General features: G+C 37.8%; 1 protein-coding gene across 2 annotated transcripts in view; it reads right to left on the minus strand.

Annotated features, from left to right (window-relative positions):
• The window catches only part of SPATS2 (spermatogenesis associated serine rich 2), a 146,970-nt gene that overhangs the window by 85,151 nt on the left and 36,916 nt on the right, over positions 1-24,903 (minus strand). For both annotated transcript variants that reach the window (XM_036761753.1, XM_036761754.1), the window contains exon 2: positions 5,899-6,202. In XM_036761753.1, the coding sequence (XP_036617648.1) occupies positions 5,899-5,923 (25 nt within the window). In that variant the 5' untranslated portion in view covers positions 5,924-6,202. The remainder of the gene's footprint in view (positions 1-5,898; positions 6,203-24,903) is intronic.

Consider the following 24,903-nt stretch of genomic DNA (forward strand, 5'->3'; position numbering starts at 1 on the left):
TTTGATTGTGTAATCAGCATCTTTACCCTATAAAAATCCATCTTGCTTTTTCTAAGTTGCTGGTAACTCTTGGAACTTAGCCTACTCCATGAGAGGTATCAATCTCAATAAATACCTATACTTGGATTAGAGGTGGACTGACTCTGAATTCTTTGAGATGGTTCCTCCACAACACATTATGAAACTACAACAGTTTTTGGTGTCACCTATCCAAATCCTACCCACCCTTCCAAATCCTGACCAAATGACACCTCTCTAAATGGTCTTATCCTCTCCAGACTAAATTGATTTTCTGTTATGAATGTATTCTGGATCTATAGGTCTCATTTTGGTAAAATCACATGCTGTCTTGCATAGTACTTTTACTCTCATATACGCTGTGAGGAAAGCAAGGGTTAGTGGGGAGAAATTGTCTTTTAATTTTTATCAGCTGAAAGAACACCTGAAAACAGTTCTGTACATATAGCAGTAATTGAACAACTACTAGCTGAACGCATGACTGAAAGGAAGGCTCACCAGTGACAAGGCCCACATGAAGCAAGGAACCTCACCCCCTATTTTGCTCCATCTAATCTCAGTGGTCATTTTACTTGGGGCTAAATGCTCTCTGCCTAAAGTTCTCTACCACCGCTTATTCCATGCAATTCTCATAACTATGGGCTTCCAGAAAAGAGACTTTCATCAAAGGTAATTTTCATATATTCTATTTAATATTTTCTGAAGATCTGTGATATTTATAGATGGCCTCTTGTTTCCCTCTGTGGCTTCTTACTGCTATCTTCACTTTTCTCTATCTCTTATGTTGCAAGATTGATAAGCTATCAATAACTTGTAACTAGCAGGATTTGGAACTGAATAACTAGGCTCAAAAAGTAGATACTAATCATTCAATCTCCACTCAGCAGCTCTGTAGTAGATTGTTTCTGCTTTGCCTTACATTGTCCTATATTTCTATCAATGACTTGAATAAAAGGTATGGATGGTATGCTCATTAAACTGGCAGATGGCAAAAAGACAGAAGAGACAGTTAATATACTGGATGATAAAGTCAGGATCCAAAAAGATCTTGACAGGTTATAGAACTGGGCTGAATCTAATGGAATAAAATTTAATTCAGATAAATTTAAATTTAGGTTTAAAAAATAAACTTCATAAGGACAACATGAGGGAAATTGGATGACAGATGACAGTTTGTCTGAAAACGATCTGGTGATTTTTAGTGGACTACAAGTTCTATGTGAGTCAGCAGTGGAATGAAGCAGCCAAAAAATAAACGCAGTCTTGGTCTGTACTGCACAGCTTTGAGAAATAAGGAATGATGGTCCCTCCATACTTTGCCATGATCAAATCATATCTGGAGTACCACATTCAATTCTGGGCACCACTGTTTAAGAAAGATGTTTATAATCGGGAGCATCCAGAGAAGAACAACTAGGATATCAAAGGACCTTGAATCCATATTAGATGAAGAACGGCTGAAGGAACTAGGAATGCTTCATCTGGAGAAATAAAGAAGCAGCCAGAACATGATAGTTGCTTTCAATTATATGAAGGCCTATCGGGTGGGAGGATGGTTATAAATTCATGCATCTGTATTACTTCAGAATGTAGTGTTTTAGTGGTAGATGCTATGAATGCAAGTTTATAGTTAAAGAGTTTCAGAGCTGAAAAAGACCTCAGTGGCCATTTGGTAAACTATGGTTCAAAGAGGTTATGATTTGCTTAAGGTAACACAGGTAGAAATGTCAGAGGCATGGTTTGAACCCAGATTCTCTAACTCCAGAGCCAGCATTCTTTGAACTATAATTTTAGCTGCAAATTTAGCCTTGATGTGGAGACAAACTTACTAACAATTAAAGCTACCCAAAAGTAGAATGGGTTATGTTAGAGCTGTGGGTTGTCCCTCACTGAATTCTTCAAAGCAAAGGGTGGATGACCACTTTTTGTGTATGATGCAATAAATGAATTTTTTAGGTATAGGTTAGACCAAATGGCCACTGAGGTCTTTTTCAACTCTGAAATTCTTTAACTATAAACTTGCATTCATGGCATCCACCACTAAAACACTGTACTCTATCCAAAGTAATACAGTTTGAGCTTTCCTCACGCCTATTCTAAACAGAAAGCAAATGGAGTACATGTGATTACATAGGACAAAAGTGTTCCAAACTACCAGAATGTAGAAATGATTCATATATTTGTTTTTTTTTTTAAATTATGACCTGGGGTGGGTGGGGTGGTTAGTGCAGAACCTGCAGCCTTGAGGCTACATGTGGCCTCCAAACTTCACAGAACAAATCTTTAGATTTGTTTGTTTGGATCTGAAGTTTGGATTCAAAGGGCTGCACTTGAAGTCCTAGAGGGCCACGTGTAGCCTCAAGGCCACAGGTTCCCTACCCCTGACCTAGGCCTTCTGAATGACGTTACTCCCCAATCTATGGAAGAACCAATTTCAAAATATTTGCCTTAGTTTTATAAAGCTTTATACCAGTGGAAATTTTAGAGTCTGGGGAAATAGAAAGATTAAATCATTTTAGATTATTTATTATTTCACTATTATTAAGGTGAAGTAGATTTCAAAAGTAAAACTACTTCAATTTAAATTATTTTGCAACAGAAAACACCACTAAAAAACAAAACATATTCAAATCTTCAGTAACCTATGGTATATCTTGGATTCACAAATCTACTGGTGACATTAAAAACACATCTCAGAATGTGATCATGTAAATGGGATAGATAACCTAAACTACTTGTAGATATTTCATCTAATAGATCTATTCAGCTAGTACTAAAATAACTGTAGCTCTGATATTCTTGGAAGAACCTGAGTTAACAGAGTAAATTCTTCCTTATATAAATGGGTGGACAAGCTTATAACATTCATTATATAAATGGGTAGAGAAAATTGTAGCATTTCTTATATTTATCATACTCTTTGCAATGAGTTAGTTCCATCACCACATATATCCTGGGCAGGCCGTTAAGATGGACCAAGCCCAGAATTAAATAGGAGGAAGAAAGTGGGCTGGGTTCTATTTGTGAAATCATGCAATGTTTTTAAATGATCTTGAGCTGCTCTCTGATAAACGTACAAAAAAAATGTCTTTTAACACCAGCATTCTCTCAGTGAAGCTGAATAGTTACCAATAACGGATGACATAATCTTTGATGAAACTGTTGGTGACCCAAAGAGCAATGGGGAAATACAGAGTATAAAAGTGTGGCAAATTAAAAATTATGACTTAAATTCAGCATACAGAGTAAGAAATATCATTCAGGAGACATCTTCAGAAAAGAAAATGGGCCACTCGCAATGGTACCCACAAAATAGTAAAAGGTCTACAGGAAGGCCTCTAGCAGATAAGTAGGATCTTTTTTTTTTTTGGAAGCCATAGAGGATGAAACGGAATACCTTACAGTAATGGAGAGAGAAAATACACCTAGTGAGATAATGGAGCCTTTAGAGTGTTAGGGTATATCATACTTTGTGGTTCTCAAATACTGCACTGAAATGATTTATATGTATAGACTTGTTTGTTCTATAACTGTCTCTGATTCTTTTTTTTCCCTTCCTACCCCACGTCCCTTTAGCCCAGAACCTCAAGTATGATTATGCCTTAAAAAAAGTTAAAGTTTATACTATTGCAGGTATATAATTCCTATTCAGTTCTCATTAATAATACGATAATAAAAATCCCAATAAAACTGACCTAGCCAAACATGGAAAACAAACATTGGAGTAAAAAAAAAAAATCACTCTGAGGAACCTATCTCACCATCTGGATCAGTAGTAAGGCAACCTAAGGGGCTTTCCTCATAGGTATTACTTGCAATGTACCCATCCAGAAAATAATGGATCCATAACTCAGTGCTTCTCCTTTTTTATGGTAGCAAAGAATCGGAAACAAAGTGCATGCCTATAATCTGAGGAATGGCTAAGCAAATTGTGGTATACAAATAGGACAGAACATCACTGTACCCTAACAAACAATGAATATGGAGAATTTAGTGATACATGAGGGGGTGTATATGAACTGACACTGAATGAAGTAAGGAGAATCAGAGAAATAATATACATGATGACTACAACAACGTAAATGGAAAGAAAAAACAAAGCTGAATGCTATGAATGTGAAGTATGGACCCAGAAAAGAAGTGAAAAAATGAATCTCCTTCCTTTCACTGCAAAGGAAGGTATGAACTACTTCATATACTATCAAATACAATTGATGAGCTGATTGGTCTTGCTGACTGTATTTTTCCTTCTGCTTTCTTTTTAAATTTTTATTAGTGGGATGGCTTATTGCATAAGGGAAGAGGGAAGAATATATTTGGAAATGAGTATGAAATTACAATGAAGGACATAAGTAAAATTTTTTAAACACTAAATGCTGCTGACAGGATCTCTCAATAACTAATATTTGTAAAATGCTAAGTAAAATGTGAAGAAATGAGGTGCTTATAGTTTAAAAAGGAAACTACTAAATATACTGGATTTTTCTGTGGGAAATAATGCACATGGCACTTTTCCACTTCGAGGAGGAAAAACATCTTACCTAATTCTTCTAGCATAACTGACAAAAGAAAATTGAATTAATGATGACCAAAGAGAAACCAAATGTTGAAAAAAAAGATCAACATCTCATATGGAAAATTCTATTACAAAAGAGAAGTCACTTTCTTTTGGTGATTTCTATTATTCCTGAAAAAGAAGATTTCTGATATGTTAGGTTCCTTCCAAAATGAAACCAGTTTTTTGTAAAAAAAAAAAATATATATATGTATATACATATATATATATATATATAGTTTTTTAATAAAAAACGAAGTGTGAAATAAGAAAGCTAAGGAGATTCCCCTGCACCCAACACAAAAGAAGTGCTAGATGTAGAGCAATGTTCTGAATTAAACCTAGCATGCTACCTTACAAATAATAGCAGATGCTCAAATGTTGAATGAATAAGAAATAGACCTAATAATTTATTATATATCCTGTCATTTTCTTATGAATAGATTAATCTAATTTGCAATAATTTTAACAGCATAAAACTAAGTTTGTATATATGCCTATTCAAGAAAAGTTTTAGTAAGAAACTACATATGATCAAAACACTTTTCACTCCCTATAGAGCTTACTCCTGACATTGCCTGACTCATGCTAGGCAAATGGAGAGACACTTCCAAGGACAAAGCAAGAGGACATTTTTTTAAAAATGCATCTTTCCTGCTCCATTGCCTGTCTCCAAGGAGATCTTAAGACCTGTAAGTACAAGCTCTTACTTTTCTTCTATGGATACCATCTCTCCAGCCCTCTAACAAATAACTACTCCTTATTTCCATATTAAAAAACAGTTTTCAAAATATGTAATGATTCTGACACCCCTGCTTATATTACAATTTTATGAAGACATAACTCTTGCTTTGATAAAACTGAATATCCTAACGCTATAGAATTTTTTCTGATTTTCTTATTCTATTTTTTTTTGGAGGTGGGAAGGCAGGGCAATTGGGGTTAAGTGACTTGCCCAAGGTCACACAGCTTGTAAGTGTGTCAAGTGTCTGAGGCCAGATTTGAACTCAGGTCCTCCTGACTCCAGGGCCAGTGCTCTACTCACTGTGCCACCTAGCTGCCTCATTCTATTCTAATCAATAATTTTCAGGCAATGAGCAAACAAAGATCTATGGTCTCATTGTCACACAGAAAGCTAACAAGTAGTTTACTCTGCTAAAATCATAGCAGTAATAACAGAAAGATGAAATAACGGATCTATATAAGCACAATTATTAAAATAAAAAGCATTATCAAACAGAATAACTTCTGAATAGTTACAGAATGTGATAGTGTACAAATCCACAAATGTACCTTAAACGAGTTACATCTACACGCAATCTTACCCTTTTGATTTTGTTTCTTAGACATTGTAGTTTTTTTGCTTTCCACGAGAGAGTAGAAAAATATCCCTTTGCCTTGGATGAGGTCTGGTTTGTAGAATCTGATCTTGTCTTCAACTTGAAGGTAAACAATAGGAATCTGTGGTTGTAGATGGAAATTTCAAGAATGAAAAGATGGCCCCAATTGTCAGAAATTTTGCTCACTGGTTCCTGTTAGCTCTGTCCTTCTATACATCAACTTCTTGTCAGGAAGTTTGACTACAGAAGTTCATGTCTCCTTGGTCTGTCTTTTTTCCCCAGGTAGATTCTAGAGGGGGAAAAGGGAAAACCAGTTAATGTTTTGACAAACTATTTCACGCAATAAAGTCTCTGAAAGCCAAGGACGAAATGCTTATAAGCCTTTATTAGCTAAAATTTAAAAATTACCATAAAGTGAAAATCTAAATGATAAATGGAAGGATCTCCTTGCCTATCTCCATTCCTCCCCTCACCTTCTCCCCCTCCCCAGCCAAAAAAGAACTTCTGGATTTATATTTAGACAATTTTACAACAATGAAACCATTTATTCTCATTACATAGGTTCTCTCTCCCCATCATCACACACCTGCACAAAACCTATTTCTCTAACCACATATTCACAATCTCGACTAAAACTTACATTGAACATCTCACAGATCTGCTTCACTATCATCTCTTTACTTGTCTTCACCTATCCTGATGTGCCAGGCACTGTGCAAAGCACTGATATATAAAGACAGTCCATATCCTCAAGGAGCTTAGTTGCAAAAAAATACGTACAAACAGGCTATATACAGGATAAACTAGAGGTAATCCACAAAAAGAAGACACCAGAACTAAGTGGGACTGGGAAAGGCTTCTTGTAGGAGGCTGGATTTTAGCTGGGATTTGAAAGAAGTCAGGGAAGCCAGGAAGCACAGATGAGGAGAAAAGGCATTTCAAGCATGGGGGACAATCCGTAAAAATCCAGAGTCAGGAGAGGAGTAACAAGGAATCCAGTGGGAAGAGGGTGATCGATGTGTCTGTACATGGCTGTACAGAGAGATAAGCATCATATGATGGAAAGAGCACTGAATTTGCTAGCAGAGAAGCCACTAGCTATGTGACCTTGGTCAACTCACAATCTGTTACCTCTCTAAGTAAAATAAGGGGGCTGGACTGCCTAACCTACAAGGCACCTTCTAGCTCTACATTTTCTCCCTCCAGAAATTCCTCTATCTCATTCTTACTTCTCAAGTTTCCTGCTCAAAGACAGTTGCAAGGAGAAGGCTGGGGGAAGATTCCATCATATTATATAGCTGGACAGATAAAAGGGAATGTTTAAGAAAAACACAAAATTAAATTTAGTTGAGCATTTTTATAATTTCTAAACAATACGAATATTATTAAAGGTGGAAGGGACTCAGAGAACATCTAGTTAATAAATGTTTATTAATTGATAGTCCAACTCACACCTAACCAAGTATAACCTCTATAATACCCTCAACAAGCCTATCCCTGAAGATTTCAAGTGAAAGGGAACCACATCACCAATGTCCTAAGGCAGCCAGCCCATTCTAGCTTTAGATAATTCCAATTACGAGGAATTTTATCCTTACATCAATCCTAAATCTGCCTCTCTACAAATTTTTGTAGCAGCAAGGTACTGGAAACTAAAAAGATGTTCATCTACTGGAGAGTGTTACGGTATATGCATGTAATAGAATATTGTTGCACCATAAGAAATGATAAAATGGATCCTTTTAGGGGAAACTGGGAAGATCTCTATGCACTGACATAGTAAAGAGAGCAGACCGAGGAGAACAATTTACAAAATGACATTATCAAAGAAAAAAAACTTTAAAATATTTTAGATCTCTGATCAATGCAACAATAAAGCAAATGCTGGACTATTAAAAATGAAATATATCACCCACCACCTGCCAGAGAGGTAATGAACTTAATACGCAGAATACGACATAAACTTTTTGGATATGGCTAATGTGGGAATTTGTTTTGCTGAACTAGACATATTTTAAAATTTGTTTTACTAGGGAAAGGGGAAGTGGGAAGGATAGACAGGAAAAGCATGCAAATAAATGGATGAATGACATTTTGGTTTTGTTTTTTTTAAAATAAAGCATATTTAAAACTGAACTTAAATACTATGGGGTAAGTTAGGCCAGGAGAGATAGAAGATGCTTAAGAATGAAGCATCTGAAGACACAAAAGGAAACAATTCCAAGAGGCGAGAAAATGGTATTTGGAAAAGAGAACTGTGAACTTAGCAAAAAATTACAGATTTTTTTAAATGTAAAGAAATTGGAAGTAAGGCCAAGTAACAGGAAATTAGATATAGGAGTGACATGGAGCTGGAAAAAATAGTCACAAGAATGCTAAAGCTCAAAATGAACTGGGGCTACAGATGATTGGACTGAAAATTCTACTGCAGGTCCTTTTGTCAGTCCTCAGCCCAAAGCTTGTGAGAAGAGCTCCAGCCCCTCGTGGTCTTGGCTGTTTTTGTACTCAGGTGACCAATAAGTTGTATCAATGGCCCAAGCCTTAGTCCACTGAGCCAGTTAAATCTGGAAGACATTTCTGGTACCTTTCACTAAAAAACTAGACTAGTCTGCCCGGGTCAGGGCCTTAAGAAATTGCTCCTACCACACAGGGACAGCAATCATGATCTCAGGCAAGAGTAAAAACAGACATGATTAAAACTGGGAAACTACATAGTGCTTATATAAACAATATCAATACTTGATATACATGCACTAAATGACATAGCATCTAAATACTTAAAGAAAAGTTAATCAAACTGCAGGAAGAAACAGATAATACAGATAACAGAAATAGATACACAAGTAGATAATAATAGATAAAACTTAATAGTTGAGAACCATACAACGTACTCAAGCCTAGACCAATGTTACAAAAAACATAAGCAAAAAAGACTCATTTAAGGACCTGAAGAGAATTTTTGGAAGTTAGACATAACAGATATCTGAATATTATTGAGAATAGAATGGATTATACAGTCAGTTCTGATATAACTCTCGTTTTTGTTTCAACATGATAGATATCTTAGGGAACACTTTGAGCGTAATGTGAATTTCATGTATGCTTCTGCTTGATTTCTAAGAGAAGCAACAAGAATGTCCAAAATTGCACAATCACTCACAAGCAGCAGCACCTTCAGTGTTCATTTCCACATGCAAAGATCAGATCCTTTTCAAGGTAAAGTGCCATATTTCTTGTATATCTCCTGGTGCAGTAGGAAATTGTGGGTGGAGGAGGCCTGGTCTAAACCTCAGGAAGCCTTCTCTCCACAGCCCAATACCTGGAGTTTCCACTTGCCCAACTTGTTTTATAAAAAGCCAGGGACAGCTACCATTTTTATTGCCTATTTCTTAACCATTTAACATGTATAAAATTGAAGTACCATTTTGATTAGATTCCTATATTTGTGTGTGAGATGGAAGTTTTTGAGCAATGTGCCTCTAACCTCATTCTCCCCATAAGCTCTGGTTTTTATTGTGCAATTTTATACAGCATGGTGCATTTTTGGGAATGTGTACATCTCACAGCAGAACTGAGTGCACATATTTCTCAACAGAAAAGCAGAAATATTAATTGCATCCTTTACATACAATACAAATTATTTTCTATAAAATATCTTTAAAGAAAGAATTAAAAATTAATTGGACACTAAATAATTTAATCCTTAAGAACAGGTGAGTCTAAGAACAAAATCAGTGAAATAGATAATTTCAAAGGAAATGACAACAGGAAGACAATATACCAAAAGTTTTGGGACTGAGCCAAAGCAACAACTCCTAGGAAAAATGTGTATTTCTATGTACTTTCATCAACAAAAGTGAGAAAAACAGAACAATAAATTGGGTGCAAAACGAAAATATCTGTAAGAACAATAAACAAAAAAAAATCTGATCTAAACACAGATAGAAACTCTGAAAATCAAAGAGATTAACAAATTTGAAACAAAAAGAAACCCCAATGAATTGATAAATAAAAGATCTGGGTTTGGTTTTTGGGGGAGAGGGATCGGGAGTAAGGAGACTCAAAAAGTAGATAAGCAGTTAGCTAATTTATGGGAGGAAACTAAATCACCAGTCTATATTGACAACTGGCAAAAATATAAGAATTTACAAGAAGTTTAGATGAAATAAAACAAACTATTAGAAACCATTTTCTTTAATTAACCTGCCAACAAAACTGATAACTTAGAAATGGTTGAATATTGACAAAAATATAAATACAGAGAATTAACCAAAATAAAACCACCAAATCTCATAAAAATAAATTCAATAAGCTATAAAAGAATTCCCAAAAGGTGGGAAAAATACATACATTGAAATGGAATTTCAATTGAATTCTATCAAAGAAAATTAACTGTAATATTATATAAGCTCTTTGCAAAAGTAGGAAAAGGGATCTTATGAATATTTCTTTTGCAACGTATGTGTGTGAGATCTAAAATTGCACTAACACTTTTGGGATAGCCTGTATATGACAGAGGGAGTGAGATTGAAAGAAAAAACAAATATTCTTGATCAGGAGTGATATGGTCAGAACTAAGGAAGATTATTTTAACAACTGTGTGGAACATGGATTGAAGAACAGAGAGAATGGAAGCCAAGAATCCAATCAGGAGGTTAATTTTATAGTCCAGGCAAGAGGTGACAAACACCTCAACTAGAGTAGGTGATGGATATATGAACAGAGAGAAGGGGTGAGAGGTTACAGTAACTTCTTTATATCAATTGAACTTTTTGTAGGAAATAGTGAAAGTCTGAAGCAATATTTTTTACTTTATTCATTTCCCACTTTTCAGAATCAATAGCTTATTTGAATAGGTCACACAGGTTATAAGTACATGATATCTTTTCATCTTTATCCTTTCTTATAGTTTCGTTGATTTTGAACTTTGCTCTAAGACATCAATGCTTTGACTGTACATGGTAGGTTCAGAAATAAACCTGCCATTGGTAAATAATTTCCTGTTATGAAATTAACTATATCCTACTTGTGTGATGCTGTGTGCTCCTAGCCATGTCAGCTCTTTTCATCAAGAAACAGTTTATGAACCTTTCAACTGTGTTCACAAGTGTTGCTGTCCTCATTCTCTAGCACTAGGGCCACCTCTGGAAAGAAGGAATATGGCTTGTACTAAGTAAACTGTTCTTAAATCCATACGTGGCAAAGTGCCCAAGAAGTAGCTCACTACGAAAGGGGCTTGCAAGAAATGTGCCTTCCACGGAGGAGTCAACAAACCTCACTGCTACGGGCTGGGTACTGTAGCAACTGTGAAATCAGATGTTGTCAATGTCCACTGAAATTCTGATTTATAACCTCTTCCAGCTTCTGTTACGTAAAATTGCTTGGAACTTCAAACATATCAGCAATTCCAGAGTGCAACATTTGGTGCTTTGCAAGAAGTAAGTAAAGTCTATCTGGTTGGTCTGCTCGAAGACCACGTTATACATGAAAACATGTCACAATAATGCCAAAAGATACCCATGGCATACCATACACATGAAAAACATGCTTAAACCCCACTATGATGGGAAACATTTGTTATTTGCAAGAAGGGAAAAAAATCTTGCTGGTTTTGGTAATTCTGAACATTAGGTATTCTTTCCCTATGAGGTTAAAAGGTAGCATATTGATTGCAAGTAGAAAAATGGGGATACAAGTATTGGGAAGATTTTCCCATTTTCACTTCTGTGTAAATTGTGAACATAAATAAGTACTTAAAATATTAATGCAGTCAAAAATGTTTCCATGAACAAGTTTCAACAACTGAACTTTAAAAATATTAAATTTTTCTGGCCAATGCCAGCCAGCATTTGGATTTTTTTCAACAATTTTTTATTGAAGTAACTAAATGGTGTTGATGAGGTTGTGGGATCTGGACCTCAAAAAAGCCCCTAAGACCATGTCTAAGTAACCCAGTGCCCCACCTCCCTACCCCCATAAGAAAATTTTCTCCTTGTTACAGGAATAGAGAGAGTTGACCCTGTAAATTCATCAGATAAAAGCTATCTCAGGGGTGCCTGCACCAATGACTCTTCCCTAGTTCCAGGCCCAAGCACTCTTTCCCAGGCTATTTTGTGCCCTCAGTAAAATTATTTCTGTTGACTCCCTGAGTTTTCACATACATTCCAGCAGCCTAGCACCCAGACTACTTGCATATGCTGACCACCCCCTAATTCCACCATATCATCACTTACTTAGCAACCTTAACATTCCTTTTCCTGCCCCTCTTCTATATAAGCTTTAAATTCACCCCCACTAAGTTGCAAGTTCCCCAAAGGAACTTTGCCCGTTACTACTGACATTACAATAAAACTTGCCACTTGACTAAAAAGAAGACCTGAGTGTGGAATTCGTTCCAGGCAACTCTGCTTGGCATTCTTGGGATCCTAGCACTCCTAACCTCTTCAGTGTTTGTAGCATTTTTGTCTATGAGTCCATGCATTCACTATATTTTTCTGAGTTGTCCTACATGCAAGTACATGTTTTTAGTGTAAAAAAAAAAAAAGTATTCCTGACATAGAGTTGGAAAACTTCTGAGTAGTCTACGAGCCTCTTTTATTTCTTAATCCAGAAACATATTTTCTAACATTTTCCATTGTTCTCTCTAGGTTAAAGGCAGGGTGAAGAAAGCAAAACAAAAACAAGTATTAAATCTCTACCTACATCAATATAACTAAAATGAACAACGAGATGCAAAACTCTGGTAAAGTACCATGGTCAGTGTCCATACTATACTGTTAAAGCTACAGGGCACATTCTTTAACAATCGATAAACCAGCTAGGTGGTGCAGTGAGCAGAGCACGGGCCCTGGAGTCAGAAGGACCTGAGTTCACATCCAGCCTCAGACACTTGATACATGTACTAGCTGTGTGACCTTGGGCAAGTCACTTAACCCCAATTGCTCTGCTTCCCCCTCAAAACAAACAAAAAACAATCAATAAATTAACTGTTCTCACAGAATTTTCTCTGTAGGGGAGTCTGAGGTTTTGTTGGGGAGTTTCTGATGTGTCAAAATGAAATGAATCATTAAGTTTTTAAAAAAATAAAAATAAATTAACATTTTCAGGAATTCTTTTCTGTTACTCATTCCACTATCACAATAAAAGCAGAAAGGGACCACAGAAGCTTACTGGCCATTTTATATTTTTATTTATTTCATGGTTTGCCTTGGCCAAAGAATTCAAACTTCTAACAGCCAACCTCCTGGTGATATAGTTCTCCATACTTAATTAGACACATCCTCAGACAGCAAACTCAGCATGTTGCTCAGACTATACTTGAAGTTAAAGTAAAAGTAACGTAAAGTAAAAGTTACCGGGGCTTACACTAACACTGCTATATTTTAGAGAGTAGGACTGTTCAACTGTATCTATGCAGAGACTATTTAGGCAGCAGAATAAGGACTACTTGTGTACTGGGTGGGTGAGGGTGGGGAGTGAGAGAAGAATGGTATAAGGAGGTTACCTAAAGCCCAGGCCACAGCAAGAAAGAGGCCAGCAACACCCAGCTCAGGATAGCCCTGTAACCCCCTTCAGAAAAAGACAGGTCCTAAGCAACAGCCAGTGTAGAACAAACCCAGAGATCCTGCAGGAAAACAGGTATAGAACTCTAGTCACAACAGGAGAAACACCTCAAGTAGCTCCCAATGCAGAGACCTAACCCAGAAACAGAATCCAGAGGTATGAGTAAAAACATCGTGAGGAAATACCTTGGACTGAGCAGAAGTCCACAGGGCAAACCTAGAAGAGAGTAATTCCACAAGTGCAAGTACAGCCTCAGAGAAAATAACGTCCTGGACACAAGAATTACAAGAGCATTCAGAAGAAATTAAACAAAAGATACAAAACAGAATAGCCAGGGAGGAAAAAATGGCAAGGAGATTTAATACCTTACAACAGATAGTAAGAACTGAACTCCCTGAAAATTAGAATGGGCCAAATAGGAAACAATGATTCAATGAGACAAGAAACAGAAACATTAAAATAAAAATATTAAGAAATTATAAATGGGAGGGAGCAAAAAAGGCAGACTAGTGGCAGCCACCCAGCTGAACCTTCCCAACATTCCCCTCCAAACAACTTTAAAATAACGCCTCAAATCAAATTTGAGTGGGAGAGCCAACAAAAAGTCAGAATAAAATATTTTTCTGGCCTAAGAAAACTTAAGAGTTAGGCAGAAGTCTGTAACACTAAGCTGGAGGCCTGTCGGGAGCCCACACAGCAATGAATGGCAACAGCAGCAGCAGCTTCAGGAGCCCTCAGCCCAGAGACGTGAAAGAGTCAGACAACTGGTCAGAAAGAGATTACAGGAGACCCTCTGCTGGCACTGGGTACAGCTAGCGCTGATTGGCAACTCTACTGCCCATTGGAGAGGAGCATTAGTGTGGTCACAAGAGAACAAGGGCCCTGGTCACAATACCAAAGCAGAGAGGAGTGCCAGTGCTTATGGCTGCAGGGGACCAGGACCCTTTCCTGGTTAAGGGCTTAACAGTGCAGAGCAGGAGATGATCACTGCTCACACAATTTCCTCACATAAAAGAAGGATGCAAGGAAAAAGCTTTTACAATGGAGGGGGAAAGGAGTGGCAGGCAATGCTTGAACCTCACTCTCAGGAATTGATTCAAAGAGGGAAAAATGCACACACATACACACACACACACCACAATTCATCAATACCTTCTTGTTCTGTTCCTTTCTACCTGAAAAGTTCGCCTCAAAGAATCAACCTATAGGACACATTGAGGACATTTCGTAAATTCTCTTGACAACATGAGAGTGCTAATAAAGCATTCTACATGTCCACCTGTTATCCTTCATCCTTACTATGTGATCAGCCCATATTCTTTTTCAATCACACATTTTCCCAATGACATCTTTTACTCCTAGTATTTCTTCAAAGGCTCTTACTTTTTTTATATGCTGCAGTCTACTCACAACCACCACATCTCTCCAACTCCCTCCATGGGATATTCATGATCAATCCCTAGAAGACTGTAGTGCTCCTTGTCTTGAGGCCAATCAGTACTACCTGCAGAATATTGGCATTAAAGGAGACAGATCTTTGTTTCTGGGGAAAGTCTGAGGCCTTAAAAGAAGTTTGCAATTTGGTTAAGACAATAAAGTCTACACTCTTCTTCTTAAATTCTGGTCCCAATCAATTAAGCAACAAGCATTTATTGAGTGCTTACCAGGTGTTAGGCAATAGGGAAACAAAAACTGAACAGTCCCTGGCTTTGCAGAGCTTACATTTTCTAATAGAGATAATATGTGCATATGTGGGTATATACAAAACATATGCAAAATACATAAGTAGTAATGGAGGAAGAACCAGTATCAGCCAATGGTAATCAGGAAAGGCTTCCTGTGTGATACAGCCCTTGAGCACAGCTTTGAAAGAAACTAGGGATTCTAACAGTAAAGAGAATGCATATTCCTCATGGAGACAAGAGATGCTATGTCAAACGTAAGGAATAACAAGAAGGCCAGTTTGGCTAAGCTCTTTAATGCATAAAGAGGAATGGTGTATAAGAAGCCTGGAAAGGTAGGTTTGGAACTAGGTTGTAAAAAGCAAAGACATTTGTATTTGATCCTAAGAATAAGAGGAAGTCACTGAAGTTTATTGAGTAGCAGAATGATAAAATCAAACTCGCATCTGAGAAAAATCACTTAGGCTGGAGGATAGATTGGTGAAGGGAGAAGCTGGATTGATGGAGATCAATTAGGAGACCATTGCAATAGTCCAGGCAAGAAGTAATGAAAGCCAAGAGAGCAGAGAGAAGGGGATAGATTACAGTGATGTTGTGGAGGTAGAAATGTTAAGATCTGGCAACTGATTCCGTATGTGGGGTGAAGTGGAGTAAAGAATTGAGAATAACACTAAGGCTGCAAATCTGGGTGACTAAAAAGTTGGTAATGCCCTTGACAGGAATAAGGAAGTCTGGAAATATGGACTGGGAGGGAAGGATAATGAATTGTTTGGGGCTTGTTGTGTTTGAGATGCCTAAAGAATATCTGGTTTGAGTTGTCCAATGGGCAGCTAGTGATGTAGGACCACAGCTCAATAGAAGAATCCAGGGGCTATACAGAAAGAACTGAGAGCCATTTGCATAGGGCTAATCAAACTTATATGTGCTGTGGAAGGAGAAATAGCTACTAGTGTCCTTTGCCACATGGGCTGAGCTAGTTTTTTCCCTTATGTAACTGGGGATAAGGGGAGAAGATTGGTCAATGAAAGCCTAGTCCTGGGAGCAAGCATTTTAGGTGATCCAGCTTCTAGGAGTGCGTGACAACAAAGAATGGAGAAGTCCTGGTCTCCACTTTAGAGCATACTTGGGTATACCATCTACTTACTACCTGGTGAAAAAAGACCTTCTGTTTAGCAGCTGAATTAGAATTGAGAGCACATACATACAAGGTCTCTACAGAATTTAAAATGTCCTCTTCCTTTCCTGCTGCATTAAGTGTAAGAATGACTCTAAGTTCCAAAGAATTGGTAAGGGATTGCTCTTTCCTCCTTCAGGACAGCTAGGGAAGCCTGTGTCTGGAATGGGGCTATATTGTGCATATACGTGTCTTTGGGCCTTCTGAGATCTCAAAAGGTCAAATAAGCCACCATATGTCCAGCAGCTGAGCCCAGGAAGGAGACAACCCTAAGAAGCAACCTACTTGACCCAAGCCAACAGCAGTTTAATAACCCACTAACAAGATGTGTCTTGAAAGCAACTTTATCCATCAACTATGACATATTCACAAGTGAATTTGGAGGGAAACAAACGTTTGTAGCAGCTGATCTGAGTTTAAGCCCACTATCCCCGAGAACCAAGATGTAGAGGAGAGAGTGTGCCTTAGTTACTTTGGTTCCTGCTCTATTTTTCAGTAAACAATTCTGTAAAAAAATTATTTTTAATTAACTTTCTAAAAGCTCACTGACTATTAGTTTAACTGATATTGAAGCAATAATCACTGGCAGAGCAGTAATACTGGAAAGAAAGCATCATAATGGGGGTTCAAGCTACTAACACTGGGCTCACCCCCAAAGTCTGTCTAGGGTAGCCCCAGAATTCCAAGGGGCAGATGTAGCCAGGTACTCTCTAGGTACCTGACCGGCAAGTGAGGGAACTGGGATAAGGATCCCCAAAGCTTTGCTACACTTCGGAGGTATTAAAACTATCCTTGAGATTTGATTAGCTCAAGAGACTAAGTAAGGCCCAGTGGCTACTGACATGACTTCCTAGTCACCTAAGTACAAAAAAGAAAACCAAACAAACAAACCAAGAGTTGCAGCAGGGCCCTGAGGGCAGACCAGCAAACCACCACAGGCAACACAGAGGCAAGGAAGTTGTGCTCAACTGAATCAATGGTGTGTACTCAACTGAATCAGTGCTGTACTCTCAACTGAATATCCATTCCCTGCTCTGAATTTTCTTTCTCTGCTATAGCTAAGTAAATCTTTTTTGAGCTGTGTCTTAGACGGACTACACGTGTTTCATTTTGTTACAATCTCAAATATGAAGGACTAGCCTGACTTCATTAGCCCTGGCCTACTTTATGAACTGATATGGTCACCAAGAGAGTATAGAGAGAAGGGATCAAGGACAGGATCCTTGGTTACACTGACAGATAAGAGGTGTTATATAGATGCTGATCAAGCAAAGGGGAGGGAATAGTCAGAAAGGTAGGAGTACCTACAGAGAATAGTGTCACAAAAACCTAAAGAGGGGACAGTAACCAAGATGAGAGGCTAACAGTGTCAAATGCTATGAAGAAGTCAAGAAGAATGAGAACTGAGGTCATCAGACTTGGCAATTAAAACATATTGATAACTTCAAAGACATCAGTTTCATTGAGTGATATAATTAGAAGCCAGACTTTGCAGTCTCAAACATTTGCAGGTTTGAGAAGTGGGAGAGGAAGTAGAGACATTAAGAACAGGATTCCTTTTCTAGGTTGTGAAAAGGAGCAGAAATATAGGAGAAAACCTGAAAAGGATGTCAGGGTCTAGTGAAAGTTTTTTAAGGAGACCTGGATGCATTTACAAGTAACAGAGAAAAAACTGTAGACAGGTCCAACTTGTCCATTTATACTGTTTGTCCCAGAAATATCTCTAGTTGGATAAAGATATAAATATAGTTAGATGGCAAAACTCTACAAGTTGTCCTTCTAACAGCAATAGACATTCTTAATACATTTGACTTTTCCTATGTGAATGGTACTGCTAAATTTTTCTAAGCTGAGAATGCTCTACAATGTTACACAATGTCACCCACAGACAAAAGCATCTAGAGAGCTTTCACCTTCCATAAGAAATACCTCTTCTACTTGGATTCTATCAATAGTTGGTATTCTCTTGGTTGCTTTTGGGGGGGGGGTGGTGGTAATGGGAATAATAAGGTCTAGATCCAAAACTTCTTCTGAACTTTTGGTATCTTCCCCTTCGGACACTTTAACACTCTCACAATTGTGTTGCTTTCAGCATAGTATTCCTCTATATACAACTGTGTATAATTTGGTTGCTTTCCTATATCTGAGCTCATCTGAGTCCTTTCCTCTATAAGCATATGTAGTACCATCATGTTGAAGTCCAAGCTTTACAATCCCTGATGGTGAAGTTTATAATAAAAATCTCCAAAGATCTTTTCCATTTTTCTTTTTTTGTTCTTGTTGGCATCCTTCCATTTTCATCTTTGAATGTCCTTCAGATGACTTTGTCTAGCTGGGCCTCTAACCAGACTTTCTTAAAACTATTTTTATCCTCTCCTGCTTCAAAAACTGCTTAAAGGTGGTGCTGCTCGTAATCTTCCATGATTCTTCTTTGTAAGATTTTACTAACAAGTTTATAATCCTTGTTTTGCCTTTGACTGTCACATCTTTCTGCTTGGCAAGTAATAAGTTAAATGTTTATTAAGTAAGGACATTTCAGGGTCTTTTTGGTCTCCTTGTTGTGGCAATTTATTTTGGTGTGACAGGACTTATATTTACCAATATTTCCCTGATGAAGCTTCTCTAGCACCCTCCCCTTCCAAAAAAAGAAAAAAAAAAAAACAAATCCCAGGATAATCTGTCTTCCTCTTAAAAGAAACAGCTTTAAAAAAAAAAAAAAAAAAAGGAAACCAAGCTGCCTGTGGAGCCCAACTGGTTTACCTGACACAAATTCCTGGTCTCTTAAAGGCATAAAAATGCATTTGAGCATTTGGAACCCCTATGATTTAGTGGATTTCTAAAAAGCACACAAGTCACCATGGCCTTCAACATATACCCTTGATAACCACGGTTTATTGTTTTTTTTTAATAAAAGTATGAAGGTTTATTTAAGTTTACCTTTGACATTTATGCAGCAGCCCTAATTAAGTATGGCTGACACTGCTTTCACTGTAATTAGTACCTACTCTTCTCTCCCCTAAAAAAGTAACAACTGTTAAATTTAATTGTTCCAGAACTAGGAATTAGGTATCACTCCCTTCAATGGGTCCCGGAACATGACCACCCTCCCTAACACACTCTAAACTTGCATTGACAAGTGAATCTGTTACACTGACTGCCCCAGTGGCCACTGGAGATTCCTGCTCTCTCTCAGACACCTGGGGGAGAGCTGAGACTGCTCTGGGTTGCCAAGCCCTAGGCTCTCTGAAAGGCCTGCTAATGTGGAAATGACCAAGTACTCCACAGCATCAGTTAAGACAATAACCACTTCCTTCTTTAGACCCTGGGTATCTGAACTTGCTCCCTCTCTTACTCTGGCTGGGGTCAGATATGTGCTACTCTGCTTGCTTACGATGAGGTAGCATCCCAGGGTCATTTTCTTTGCTAGCCATATGTTCCATAATCCCCTGGATCTTTGAGATGTGCTTTAGATAAACCCTCTGACCTACGATAAATTGCTCCCAGCTTTTCAAATATTGCTAGTGTCTTCTTCAGGGTGTGGGAGATATTTAGGGTTGTCTGCTTGGAAAACTGGTAGCATTTGGCCCCTGGAGAAGTCTGCTAGCTCATGTAAGTTCTTTCCATGTTTTTTCTGAAGCCCACCTGCTCATCTTTTCTTACAGAACAATAGTATTCCATTACATTCACATACCACAACTTGTTCAGCCATTCCCCAATTGATGGGCAACCCCTCAATTTCCAATTCTTTGCCACCACAAAAAGAGCTGCCATAAATTTTTTTGTATACATGGGTCCTTTTTCTATTTTTATGATCTCTTTGGGATACAGACCTATAAGTGGTATTGCTAGGTCAAAGGATATGCACAATTTTATAGCCCTTTGGGCATAGTCCCAAACTGCTCTCCAGAATGGTTGGATCAGTTCACAACTCCACCAACAATTGCTATAGCCTCATTAAGGGCTCTGATAGGCCTTGGAGTTCTGGATGGCACTTAAACCATGGCTGAAACCTCCTACTGCAGGGGGAGGGTGTACCTTCAAACAATAGCTACACAGAGGCTGTAGTAGGCAGAAGTAGGTGGAACTTGCATGGTTACTAGCTTCCACATTCAAAACATGGTTAGAGGTGATTATGTGGTAACCGAGAGAAATTTGAACAGGGTTCTGATACAAAGACAGGAATGAGGGCTTTGGGGATGTATTCTGCAACAACTCTAACCAAGTCTTTTAAATCCAACCCTCAACAACTATTGTAGGAATTCCCTACTGCAGTTTCTAGAGGGATCACAGAGTGTTAATAGATCCTACAATTGTGAAACCTGGAAGTCATGGGATCATTGTGTCTGTAGAACCTAATTTTGGTCAGGGACATGATTTCTCTGTTGCATCTCCATGTGGAGATGACTGGGAGGTGGGGTGGGGGGGAGATAACTTAAGTGGCACTATGTGCTTGTTGCATAACCTCACTGAGTTAGGGCAAAGTAAACCTTTTTCTGTTAACTGTTCAATGACTTTCGAATGGCTCATTTCATCCAAATACAGAACTTGAGCCTGAAGAGTGGTGAATTTCGTGCCATCTCTGACAATCAAATAAATGTTTCTTTGAAATCATCATAATTCATGTTAATGTCTTTTCCTATACCCATTACAGTTTTCATTATCAGTAACTTAAATGTCATGTCTCAAGTTGTTTCAAATCTCTTTTCCTCACATTTTTTTTTCCTACTGGGATGATAGATTTAGAACTGGAAGGGACCCTACAGGTTGAATCCAACCCCTTCATTTTACAAATGAAGAAAGTGAGGCCCAGAGAGGTTCAGTGACTTGCCCAAGATCACAAAGGCAGTGACAAGAGTGGGATTTCAATCTATGTCCTTTAAGTCACATGCCCTTTCTAGTTTTTCATTTATCTTTTCTCTGACAAATCAGATTGTATGTGGACATATGATTCAAGAATGATTCACATATCAATAATCAATTTCATTTCACTGTTATTTAGTGCCTGTATGGTCCAGCACCTACTGATCTTTTTCTCAAAAGAAGAATTCAAGATGTAGAGAAAAGGTCTCTGTGTAGTCTCCAAGTCTATCTCATTTCTTATTCCTCATCAATGATTTCAAATATATATTTTCACTACCCTCACCTCTTCCCATCTTTGTACTAAAAAGTGTGTACTGATTTAATTTGAATAGTATTGTAAAGTTCTTTGTAAACACAACACAGAACTAAGGACCATTTCCTATTTTTTTTTTGTTTCAGAGGTTTCCAAAGCCAAAGAATCCATCATCAAGCGAAGAAGCTATCAGTGATAACCCAACTGGAACTTCATGAGTCTGATCCTCAGAAACCTGGGTGTGCTACTAGGATAATTTTTTAAGCCTTTCCAGAATGTAAGAACCTGGCAGAGCTGCTTAGCTAAGATAGCCTTAAAGAACACAGGATCAGCTAAACATGATGTTGCATGCCTGTAGTCCCTAATGCTACAAAAGCTGGGACTTGTGAGTCACTTGAGTTTGGAAGTTGTGAGCTGCAATAAAGCTAAAGCCAAGTGGGTATCCACATTAGGTCCAGTTCCAATATGAGTCAAGACCCCCAGGAGTCAAGAGCCACAAAGCTGACTAATGGCGGATGAAGTGGACCAGGTCAGAAAAACAGAGCAGGTTAATGAGTGGCTGCCACATTTTAAGCTTGGACAAGATAGAGAGATACAGTCTCTTCCCAACCCCCCAAAAAAGCACATCCCCACGCTAAGATAAGGAAAAGGAATGAGATTTGTAATAAGAATCTTACCCATTCAAGGAGGAAAATAAACACCATGAACTAGTAACCACTGTTCATTATTAATTATATATTACCAAAGTTAAAACTAGGTTAAACTGTTTCTCTAACAGCTATTCTTTCACATACTTAAAAAGGAATAAAGAATGCTGATCGTCACAATATTTATATTTGCTCTTAGTTGACCTGGTCCAGTTAAAAAATTCTAACGTTTTAGGCAAAGGAAAAAAAAAACATCTAATGTTCAGCAACTCAAAAAGCTGCTAATGATTTTTGTAAATAAAATTGTTTCTTATCTAAGGAAAAGTATATTTGTTCATGTTTTAGTTCACATATGCATAATGAAAAATAGCCAGTTCATGTAAGGTATTTTGCCTGTTACCTATAACATATAATCCCTGTCTTGCTACTTGACACTGACCAACTTCTCTAAGGTGGCAAGCTTGGGAGAAAAAAAAAACAAATACCTTTTGGATGAACAAAGTTCTGGAGAATAATAGTCTACCTCCAATCTTACCAAAGGGCATAACCCCACAATTACAGAAAATCACTGGCTTCAGGCTAACTCTGGGATGGAAGGAAAAGCAGAGTTAGTAATTATAGCTGTGAACACGAATGGGATGAGCTCACCCATAAAATGGAAGCAGACAGCAGAACAGATAAGAAACCAGAATCTAACAATGTTGTTTACAAGAAACACACTTGAAAAACAGAAAGACATACATAGAGTTAAAATAAAGGGCTGGAGCATAAACAAGTATGCTTTTGCTTAACTAAAAAAAGGCAAGGGGTAGCAATCATGATCTCAGACAAAGCAAAAGCAAACAAACTTAATGAAAAGGGCTAATTAGGGAAACTACATTTTGCTAAAAAGTTCCAGAGACAATGAAGTAATATCAAAAAATTTTACAGCAAATTTCTATAATAAAGGCTTTATTTCTTAAATATAGACTGAGTACAGAACTGAGCCAAATTTATAAAATCAGAACCATTCCCCAATTGACAAATGGTCAAAGAATATAAACAGGGAGTTTTCAGAAGAAATCAAAGCTATCTATAGCCCCGTGAAAAAAAATGCTCTAAATCACTACTGACTAGAGAAAGACAAATGAACTATGAAGTACCGCTTCACAACTACCATAAATGAACTGGTCCAAAGGGCCATAAACCTGCGAATATCCTTTGACCCAGCAATACCACCACTAGATCTATATCCCAAAGAAAGCAAAGAAAAAGGAAAAGGACTTGTAAGTACAAAAATATTAGTAGCAGCTCTTTTTGTGATCGCAAAAAATTGGAAATCTAGGGGATGCTCATCAACTGGAGAATGGCTAAACAAGTTGTGGCATGTGATTGTGATGGAAGTACCATATGTTATAATGATGAGGGGGAGGTTTCAGAAAAATATGGCAAGGCAAAATGAAGTGAGAAGAACCAGGAGATCATTGTGCATAGTATATAGCAATACTGTAATGATCAACTATGGAAAAACTTGACTATTCTGAGAAATACAATAATCCAAAAACAATTCCAAAGAATTCATGATGAAAAAATGCTATGCACCTCCAGGGAGAAAAATGATGAACTCTGAGAGTAAACTGAAGTATAATTTTCTCATTTCATTTTTCTTGCTTTTTAAAATAATATGGCAATATGTTTTACATGATTTCACATGTAAAATCATTAACCTATTTTTTTTTTGCCTTCTCACTGAGGGGGTGAGAGAATTTGGAACTCAAAATTTAATAAGAAAAAAATGTTAAAAATAAAGGAAAAATGTATTTAAAATAATGTCATCAATGCCAGCCTCTGCAATTTGAGACTTTCCCATCTACCTCCTATTCAGAATACCAACGCGCCTCTAAGTGAGACTCTGCTAGAAGCACTGTTTCAGGTTTCTCTGCCACCTCCAATAAATGGGCCAGGCCCCAGGAACCAAGAGTAGGATGAGGAGCAAAATGGACAACAGTTAAGCAGGTGGCAATACTCACCAAAAAGGCAAGTCAAGAATCAAGCCTATGATTCTCAGGAAATATATATATGTATTGTTTACTATAACAAATCCTAGACTTGTTTGCACTTGTTGCTTAATGATGTGTAGTGTGCAGGGAGGGAGAGAGGACGCAAGTATTTATTACGTGTATATTATGTGCCAGGTACTGTGCTAAGTGTTTTACAAATATTATCTCACTTGATCCTCACAACAACCCTGGGAATTAGGTGCTATTATTATCCCCATTTTGCAGTTGGGGAAACTGAAGGAGACAGAAGTGAAGCGACTTCCCCAGGATCACACAGCTAGTATCTGAACTCTGGTCTTCCTGACTCCAAGCCCAGCACGATCCCCTGTACCACCTAGCTGAACTGAGTTCACTCAATGACCACGTACAGAACACATGCGGCTCAGAACAGAAGGATGTGCACTTCAGGATGCAGAAATAATCCCTTTATTGATCCTTTTTGTCCCAGTGATGGAAGGAAGGGATACCTGTATCAAAAAGGGTTGGCCATTGAACTAAGAAGAATGGCCCTCTCAATATACCTTAAACTCATTGGAAAAAAAGGTGGCCACACAAGGGACAAAGAGGAGTATGAAAGGGAGGGTAGAGACTGGGAAGGGAGAGTCACAAGCAAAACAAACTTTGGAAGGTGAATCTTGGGGCACTGAAGGGGGGGAAATAATGTGGTGAGAATTAGAAAGAGAAAGAAATGAAGTCCATCCGCTCCCCATTTCTTATAGCACAATATTTCATTACATTCATATGCCACAATTTGTTCAGCCATTCCCCAACT

Source organism: Trichosurus vulpecula, chromosome 5 (genome assembly GCF_011100635.1).
Source record: "Trichosurus vulpecula isolate mTriVul1 chromosome 5, mTriVul1.pri, whole genome shotgun sequence".
NCBI lineage: Eukaryota > Metazoa > Chordata > Mammalia > Diprotodontia > Phalangeridae > Trichosurus > Trichosurus vulpecula.